This window comes from Strongylocentrotus purpuratus, unplaced genomic scaffold (genome assembly GCF_000002235.5).
Source record: "Strongylocentrotus purpuratus isolate Spur 01 unplaced genomic scaffold, Spur_5.0 spur5_scaffold_20, whole genome shotgun sequence".
Taxonomy (NCBI): Eukaryota; Metazoa; Echinodermata; class Echinoidea; order Camarodonta; family Strongylocentrotidae; genus Strongylocentrotus; species Strongylocentrotus purpuratus.
In genome coordinates this window covers 14,257,570-14,267,313 of record NW_022145606.1, presented here as the reverse complement: position 1 = coordinate 14,267,313, position 9,744 = coordinate 14,257,570, and the positions used below count along the sequence as shown (strand labels likewise).

The 9,744-nt window shown below is 35.6% G+C and overlaps 1 protein-coding gene across 1 annotated transcript; it reads left to right on the top strand.

Annotated features, from left to right (window-relative positions):
- Nucleotides 1-5,709: 5,709 nt before the first annotated feature.
- On the top strand, nt 5,710-8,763 carry LOC115927603 (E3 ubiquitin-protein ligase TRIM33-like). Its single transcript, XM_030993688.1, has 2 exons — nt 5,710-6,339; nt 7,297-8,763. The coding sequence occupies exons 1-2, from the start codon at nt 5,710-5,712 to the stop codon at nt 8,761-8,763; spliced, it is 2,097 nt and encodes a 698-aa protein (XP_030849548.1).
- The last annotated feature ends 981 nt before the right edge of the window (nt 8,764-9,744 follow it).

The following is a 9,744-nucleotide window of genomic DNA, read 5'->3' as shown; positions in this document are numbered from 1 at the left end:
TTATCAGGCTCTATGACCTTGATGGTCTGAACCTAAAGGAGAGAGTTGAGTTCAATGTACTTAATCTAACACTTAACGGTCATTGGTGTTACTTGGTTTCCCTCTTCCCAGACATGCTCGCGTTTGCTTGTGACACGAAGTTGTATTTCATCAAGGTATCACTGTAATCCATGTCACACTCTATTACCATTATTGGTGTGTGTATACCTCTCTGCTCCAGCTCTACTCTAATATGGGCCTTTAATGTGTCATATTATATCATTTATTATGTGATAACTATACGAACTAGAAGATTCCCATTCTCCCGATAAATTTTAGTTGCCTCTGTACAGTTGACATTATCCAATATAATAATAACGTCCCTCTTATGAACTGATATATTAATACGTATATTTTACATAAGCTATATAATTCTTTCGTTGTGTAATTGTTTTCTCTTTGAAATGTTAAAAGATAACTGCTACTGCAAATATTCAAGGAATAACAACGACTACAGACACACTGTTGAAAGTTTTTCGTTTTGGGTCCTCGTTCTTGCGATTTACTTTAATGAGTACAAGATGAAAACCTATAATCTTTGATTTTTAGTCCAGGGCCCCGTCTTACAAAGAGTTGATATCAATCGCAACTATGTACCTAACAGATAGGAGACTGCAAACTTACGATTGATTTGGATCAATTGTAAGTCTTTGTAAGATGGAGCCCAGTTGTTTGTGTGTGTGACGTTCGTTCGTGTCTCCTTAGATCAAGATTAATGTATCTTGATCTTCGGAGTAGTTGTGTGACAAAGCACATACTGACTGAATATTTTGTACTTTAGAGCAAAAAAGTTCTTTTTAAACGTCTGGTACCAATATTCCCTTATCCCTTTCCTACAATTTTATCCTAAAAAAATTAATGCTACTTAGAAGCATTTAAAAACTTTACCAACTTCGAAGATGAATTTAAAAGGTACCAACCCTTGAGACGCAAGCAATATGAGCAAGTGATAATGTGATATGGGTAAAAAGGGTAAAAGGGGGCGATATTTTGATACACACTCCTGGGGGTGTTTCACAAAGTCAAACTTAACTCTAAGTTGGACTTAAACATTATGGAGAGCCATTTGTAGCCTTTAAAAAATATATTCAAAAGCAAATATTGAAATTGTTTAGACTTTTTTCATAAATTCCACATCAAGAACATAAAATCTCCTTTACAATTATAAATATGATTGATTTGAATCAACATATTTGTATGCCTTTAAAAAAAACTTTTACAAAATATTTTCAAAGATGCTAACGGCTTTCTATAATTGTTAAGTCCAACTTAAGGATAATTTCAACTTAGGTTCTTTGTGAAACACCCCAGGTTTTTAATCTGTGTTTGTACATAGTTTTGTAAAGTATCTTGATATACACAATCTCAAATTTCGTATTTTGTACTTTCGTCACGTGTTTTTTAAAAGTTTTATTGGAAAATAGTTATATGGTTATATAGTTAAATGTACATCATTTCGTTGCATGCATACGGTATTGTTGATTGACACTAGAAAATTCCTTTGGTGGTGGACAGAGAAAGAGGAAGAGAAAGAGAGAAATGGACGGAGATAAAGGAAGAACGGTGAAGAGAGAGGTGGTGAAAAACCCGGTGTCGTTATCAAATTTTTCTGTTTTCATAAAATAGAAAACTTTTTACAAGGTTTGGATTGCCCATTTACTTATCAAAGTTCGTATTTAGAATGTTCCTCTTTATTATCTTTTTCTCATAACTTAGAAAATAGTTTAAAAATAGTATACGCTGTAAATGTAGGCTATATATTACATCAACATGTTCATTTTTCTTTGTATAAACACAGTATTGTTGACATATACTGGATATATTTGTGGATGGTCTAGATTATACTATGTTATGTGATATTGACATCTTTCTGTAAAATAATTATCCATTTATTGTTACTGTAAGCCTTTCCAAATTAAAATCACTAGAATAGCAAATTTTCTGAGCATAACAAAGTACTGATTATATTTGTTTAATCGTTATTGAGGTTATAAAAGAAATCTTTCAAAGCAAGGTGGCGTAGAATTTGGCAAATATTTGATCCTTACCAGCTTTGATCACATTTCCAGTCTATATGCTGTAAAATCTCTCGCCATGTTTCTTAAGCATGTCATATTATATCATACTGTATGACGCTAAGACGCTACGTCACGAACGATTAACAAATTGCAAAATACACGTCACCCCCCCCCCCTCTCCCCATGTAAATCTTTCTCTCTTTTTTTTCTCCATTTCCGTTTCTTTATCGGTCTTTACAGATATCGAAACCCCCACTTTTTCCAGATTATCTCCTCCTCCTCTCAATCATTTTCTCTCTAATCGTTCTCAAAATTAGACTAGTTCTTCTGTCTGTTACTTTTACATTTTCCTTCTCCATTTTGTCTTCTCCACTTTGAAAAGTGCATCTTTTCCTTTTATAAATAATTACCCCTTTCCACCTCTGATGATTAAGTGCCCCTTTTCACCTCTGATAATTAGGTGCCCTTTTTATCTTTACACGTGCCCCTTTTCATTTTGATAAGCACCCCAAATTTCTTTCTGTTTATAATGTGCATGTGTTTAGTAGGCCGTATAGACAAAGTGTCCCATTTCGGGATATCAGGCAATTGTTGATTGGATTTATATATATCCCGGATAATAGTGATCCCAGAGAAGAAAAGTCTGAAAGCTAGTGTTTATTGTGTGGCAAGCATTCAGGGGGATCTCTACTATCAAGGTTTCATGCCTGATCGCATCCCTGGCAGATATGGGTGATCTTATCGTTATTTATTTGAGGTTTGAATTCCTTTTCTCATAAATGAATAGACGATAAACTATTTGAAAAAGACCCCAAAGCATTAAAAAAATGCTCATTTAACCCCATATTTAAGTAATTGAGAATAAAATGTGTATATAACATTTTTTCGTTGCTTTTGTTGTTGTTCTTCCTTTCCATTATTTTCTTTAACATTGACCATGAAAGTGGTGTCCTTTACATGTACATGGATGTTTGATTTAAAACAACAGGTAAACAGCAAGTACAACAACATCGTAGCTGACCATTATATCAGCTAGATTCTTTTATTATGAATTGTAAATATATATGCTAAAACAAAACCAAAAAAAAGAATTTTCACGAAATAAATGTTTTATTTCATTAAATTGAAGATTTTTAGGTTGTGTTTTTAGTTGAAATCATCTTATGTGATAAGAATTAATAACAGATCGGGTAAATGGGACAGGGAAAAGTTAAGAGGGGGTTAAGAAGATGATTGAAGTAAATACAGCGAGAGAGAGAGAGAGAGAGAGGGAGAGAAGGGAAGAAAATGATCCAGTGAGACAGAGAGAGAGAGAGAGGACGGGAGATAAGTGATCTAGGGAGACTGAGAGAGAGCAAACGATCAATACGAAGACAGAGACTTGTAAAATTGGCGTAATAATCTGTAATTAGTTATCAGTTTACTCGCGCATGGTGACACACTTAAATGTCGATTCTTGGTCCGGATATGATTACCAATGCAGCAAAACATATGTTTCCTACTAAAATTTTGCAAATTGTACTGCTTTGTACAAAATGTTTGGTAATTCATCCAATAATTTTCTAAGAGTGTTCCAATGCTTCATATATACAGTGCGTCCCATAAAAAAAAGAAACTCAAATCAAACAATTATTGTGGCAATCAATAAGCTATTTGAATATCATTCCTTCCTTTTTTGAATTAGAAGTCATAATTATGCTACATAATGATATTATGATAACGTATACCAAAATCTGTTGCTTGGTGAAGCGTTTATGAAAAAATGCAATCTAAGTATCATTAAAGTCAAACTTTGGAGAAAAGGGTTATCTAGACATAATATAGCGTATGGCCTATAAAAAGACAAATTAATACACTATAACCTCATTTAACATGCAGAGGAAATGAAATGCCGAGGTTTTGTCCAGCTCGGCTTGTATATGGACGTGTTTCTGACCAACTTCAATGAAATTTAGAATTATCTTTACAGAGTTTGACGATATTTCTATAATTTTAAAAAGATTGTTCCAAGGCGAGACATGAATGAGCTGAAAGGGAAATACGCGTGGCCATGCCTTGAACCATAATGCATAGCTGCACAGAGGAATTTTTTCTTTAGGGGGCCGGGGTAAAATGCAATGAATTATTGATAATTAATTCTTTTTTTTGAAATTTATTTGTGGCGGCTGCCCCATACCCTTGCCCCCACTGCGTACAGTCATGATTCAGTGGCATATTATTGGCCTCGTAACTGTGAGTCCTCAGGATCAAAGCTGTGTCTATTAGCTATATTAGTGCCCTTTTGTGAGGCATTAATCCGTATTACTGTCAGTTATGACTTAAGGACGTAGGTCCCCTAGTTGATAAAAATAGTAGCTTTAGCAGTCACGCGCAAATTATTGTTCAATAACATATCAGAATGTGTACTTTTTTCTAGATCTATTAGGAATAAATCATTGTCAAAATCATTCCATGAATTGAGATAACAAAATATTCCACCTTTATGACCAACATTGTATATAGGAGTAATTGTTTAGGCCAAATTATGTAGGCTTTTTGTGAGATTTTGGAACCATTAAAATGATAACACACACAATGATATCAATCTTGCTGAAAAACACTACCAGTTAAAACCATCGGACACATTATGATTCCAGCACTGTTTCAGGCTTTTTCTGCTATTTTGCTGGTCCAAAACAACCCATTCACTTTACAATGAAAATGTTTGTTATCTTAAAATGCAGTTTCACACACAGAACTCTTATGATTAATTTGGATACATTATTATTTCAAATGAATCATATATCCGTGCAATATGGCCTACATATTATGTTTGATATTATTTTCTCATTATCAGCTCTTGATACAGACACGATTCACATTATTGTGGTTATGAGCCTAAATTATTTTATAAGAGAGGAAGTGGTGAAATGTTTGTTCAGGCTAATGTTGCATTGTAATATGTGTAGCCTCGTACGATTCCATACGTATAAAAGTTAAGAGAAATGTTGACGGTGAAAAGGGAAGAGAATGAGATAAATGGAAGAAGGTTAAAGAAAAGTAGTAGAAAGAAGGGGTGAAATGTGTGGTTATCATCTTTTACCCTTCACCAAAAAATGATAACAGCAAAAAAAATGTCTTGCTCTTTTACCTAGTGGATCTCCAACACAATATATCCACAACTAAAAAATAAAAAAGTCGCCTTCTACAAATAAAAGGATGAATATCGACTTTAAGTTCAAAGGTGCTTCATAGCTGCGCGCGCACTCTTTGTGGGAAAGCCCAGTTCTATTTATAGGATGCACAAACTGTATTATTTTCACAGGCAATCTCGTGCTTAGCATTGTGATCACATCTGTATTGATGTATACACTTGAATAGAGACTCAGTACTTTTGATCAAAGTTACATATTCCTAATTAACGTGAGAATTTGGTCCAGAACTACATGCAGTTAGGTCGCATGTGTTAATACGTACAATCAAGATACTGGTACAATTATAGAAGGTCCATGGTACAAGCTACTACTGCACTCCATTTTGTTTGTGCTTGATTGAATTGACTGTTGGCTTTATTACACATTAGCTGATCACACTGTAAGCATTATTGGACATTGGATATATGCGTAAAATGAGCTCGTTTTTGTAATGAGCTAAAAATCCGTCATTTGTAACAATGGCTGAGAAGATTGAGGAAGAGAATGCTTTAAGCTCTCCAGAGAACCTGACGTGTCCACTATGTCTTGATATCTTCGACGGGGCAACGATCCTGACTTCATGCGGTCACACCTTCTGTCGGAAATGTCTCAAGAACTATGACCTTTCCCACCAGGATCTCGATCACATGATCTGTCCTCTCTGCAGGAATATCACCAAGTTGTCTGCGAACCGTGTCGATGATTTCCTCACCAATGTGACGGTCAACGGACTCGTAGACGATTATCACGCCAAGTGTGGAGGGGTGGATGCTGCCCTTGAGATGCGTCCAAAATGCACTGCATGCAAGTTTCAGCGAGATACTGTCTCATTCTGTAAAACGTGTAATTTCTATATGTGCACTAATTGCGACTGCAGCCATGAGCAGTCACACTTTGAAGGTCACGAGATTGTATCCATACAGGATATCATCAACAGGAAGGTCAGCGTTGGTCATGATTCCGAGAACTGCTGCATCCACAAACAAGAGAACAACGATATGTTTTGTGAAGATTGTAAGGTCCTCGTCTGTCTCAAGTGCGTGATCGTCGGTCATAAAAATCACAAAATCAAGAATCAGGCTGATTTCGAGCAGGAGTTACGGCTTAAGGTAAACGTGGTTTCACTTAAAGGGACTTGGTAACATTGTTCAGATGAGAGATAGTGGTGCTAAGGTAGTGACTTCAATGCTAAATGTCCAATTAAAGATAATCTGAAAATTTGAGTCAAAACGGATCATTATATATGGTACAAGTTGGGAAAAACTGATCTGATCGATTCCTTAATTCTCCCAACTATATTATTACAATTTAATTACATTTAAGGTGAATGAAAATCTTCACCAAGCAATGAAATGGCTCTACATTCCATTCCAGACATTTAAGTTTAGACAGATTTTTTGTTGTTGCCTGTTTAATGTCTTTTTTCATGGAAAAACGGTTGGAAAAATTCAAAACTGGTTGGGAGAATTTAATGTTAATCACTGTTTATAGTAAGTAACATTTTATACACAAAATAAGCAATTTTTTCATCAACCTTCAACAATGTTACCAAGTCACTTAGGGGTAACTTAGGCGCCAGAAGCGCACGTCCTTGCCGGAAGAAAAATAAACGTTTGACATCATTAATTTCGCATTATAGCCATTAAAAAGAGATTCTAAAAAAAAACAGTGTCGCCATTCGAAATTCTAAAATGACTACTATTAATAATATATCTTATCATCATTTAGGCCTATTATTGTTTTAATCATGACGATGATTATTATCATTATTATAATAATAATACATGTATTACTATTTATGTTTATCTGATGTACTGCATTCATACAAATTAAATTATTTGATTGGATTGCCTTTTAAGAAAGCAGAAAAAACAAAGTATTCAATTCCCCTGTCCTCGTACAATATGAGATGGAGGGTCGTAATTCAAATAATTCTGAGTTTTGTAAAACATTAGGCGCAAGCAAAATCCGGTTTTCAATTTTCAATCAAGCTCCATGTATTTGGCATACTACATCTCATTCTACAAAATGTTCTTTTTTATTTCTCTCTTATTCGTTTTGTTTAGGTGAACGAACTTGTCCAGCGTTGCGCCACTAAGAAATCGGAACTGGAGAAGAACATTCAGAATGTGGAAGTACAACGCCATGAAGTATACACTGCCGTGCAGAGATTACTGAACGATGTCGGTCAAGCGTACAGCAACAAGGCCAAAAAGCTTGAAGAAAATCATCGGAATCTCATCGAGCGCATCAATGCAATAAAGCGGAGTTTCGATGACGACCTTAACGTATTGAAATCCAACGATCGAAAGAGAATCAAGAGTATTTGTAGTTCAATAACACTGGTAGATAATGACAGACTGGGTCATCTTGAGACAGACAGTTTGACAGCTCATACCTTGCTCTGTGAGGAGCTGGATGCCATGCTGAAGAAGGCTACTGATCGCACTTCTTCAGCAGTCATTACGAAGAAAGCACAGGAGAAGAGGTTCAAGCCTGCATATTATAATCGTCTTGACCTCGGGAGCATCTCAGAATCAACTACTGATCACACTTCTGCTGCAGTCATTACGAAGAAAGCACAGGAGAAGAGGTACAAGCCTGCAGATGATACTCGTCTCGACCTCGGGAGCATCTCAGAACCAACTACTGGTCACGCTTCTGCTGCAGCCATTACGAAGAAAGCACAGAAGAAGACGTCCAAGCCTCATCTGGGCATCGGGAGAATCACAGAATCAGTTCCTAAATTGGAAGTCATTCGGTGTGTTGGTCCACGGGGACGGATGTCGGGTATGACCCCGTACTCTGATGACAGTGTAGCTATCGGATATAGTGATGAAAATGGTATAGATATCATTGATTCAGCTGGTAAACAGGAGCAGTATGCAAACATACCAAGTAACATGGTGTGTTGTGATATTTTGTTTCAACAAGACAGGTCGTTATGCATATCGAAGGGTGTCTTTGAAGCGCACATATATTCTCCCAATGGATTCAGGAAAGCAACCATCCACGTGAAATTCATGAATGCCAATATCACACTAAACAGAAGTCAATCAGATGAAATCCTCATCGCTAACAATGATCAGCAAGTCTATATCTATGATCCAACTGGGTCTACTCTCAAACACACTGTTCCAACGAAACACAACACGACGAGGCAGGTATCTGCTACCAGGTCGGGTTTGATTGTCACGAGCTCATGTTTTTACGACAATCCAAACGTGTTGACGGTCTATGACAGGAATGGGAATGCTGGTGAATCTCTACAAGCTCTAGACGACGATGTCTGCCTGTTTGCTGCCGTGGATGAGCAGGACAGGGTGTATGTAGCGAGTGCTGATCGTGAGAATGGTAACGTGGTGATCAGGCTCTACGGCCTTGATGGTCTTAACCTGAAAATGAGAGCTGAGTTCAAAGTTCTTAATAATCTGAAGCTGTATTATGGTTGGTGTTATTTGGTTTCCCTCTCCTCACACATGCTCGCGTTTGCTTGTGGCTACAAGTTGTATTTTATCAAGGTATCACTGTAATACATGTCACACTATATTACCATTAGTTTAGTGCGTATACCTCTCTGCTCCAGCTCTACTCTAATATGGGCATATAACGAGTCACATTATATTGTTTTTTATGTGAACTAAATGAAAGAGAGGATGTCTATTCTCTTGATAAATTTTAGTTGCCTCTATACACAGTTGAAATTATCCAATATGATATAATAACGTCCTTTTTTCGAAAGAATATGTTAATGATTATGCTGTATACTTCTTGCGCTATGTAATTGTTTTCTCTTTGATATTTTAACAAATGATTGTTACAGTAACATCAAAGATTAACAACGATTACAGACTGGTCTTTCATTCTGGTTCATCATTTTTTGCGATTTACTATAATGAGTACATGATGAAAACCTTTATATATATATATATATATATATATATATATATATAAATGATCTTCTCAATTGCTTTAGTAAATTGAAGTTTATATTGTTTGCCGACGATACTAACATTCTTTACTCAACAGATAATTATTCATTAATTAATAATGGTTTGAACGATAAATTGACCAAGGTGTAATACTGGTTTAAAAGTAATATATCGTCTTTGAATACTGAACCGTCCAATCTAATATATTTTTACAATAGAACATTACATATTCATTCCAACATTTCTGAACATTTAAAAATATCAATGAATGATAAAGTTATCCAAAGAGTCACACAGTTAAATTTTGAGGCGTTTTCAATAATGAAAGTATGTCATGGACTGACCCTATTTTGTATATTACTTATAAAGTGTCAAATAGTGTTGGTATCGTTTGTAAATTCCGCACAGTTTACCTCAAAGCATATTGATATTGTTGTAAAATACATTTATTTTACCATATTTAACTTATTGTAATGTTGTTTGGGCAAATACCTACAAGTCAAATTGAACTCTCTTTCTTTGTTACAAAAGAAAGTGGTTAGAATTTGCTCTTTAACTTCTTATCGTGCCCATACTAGACCA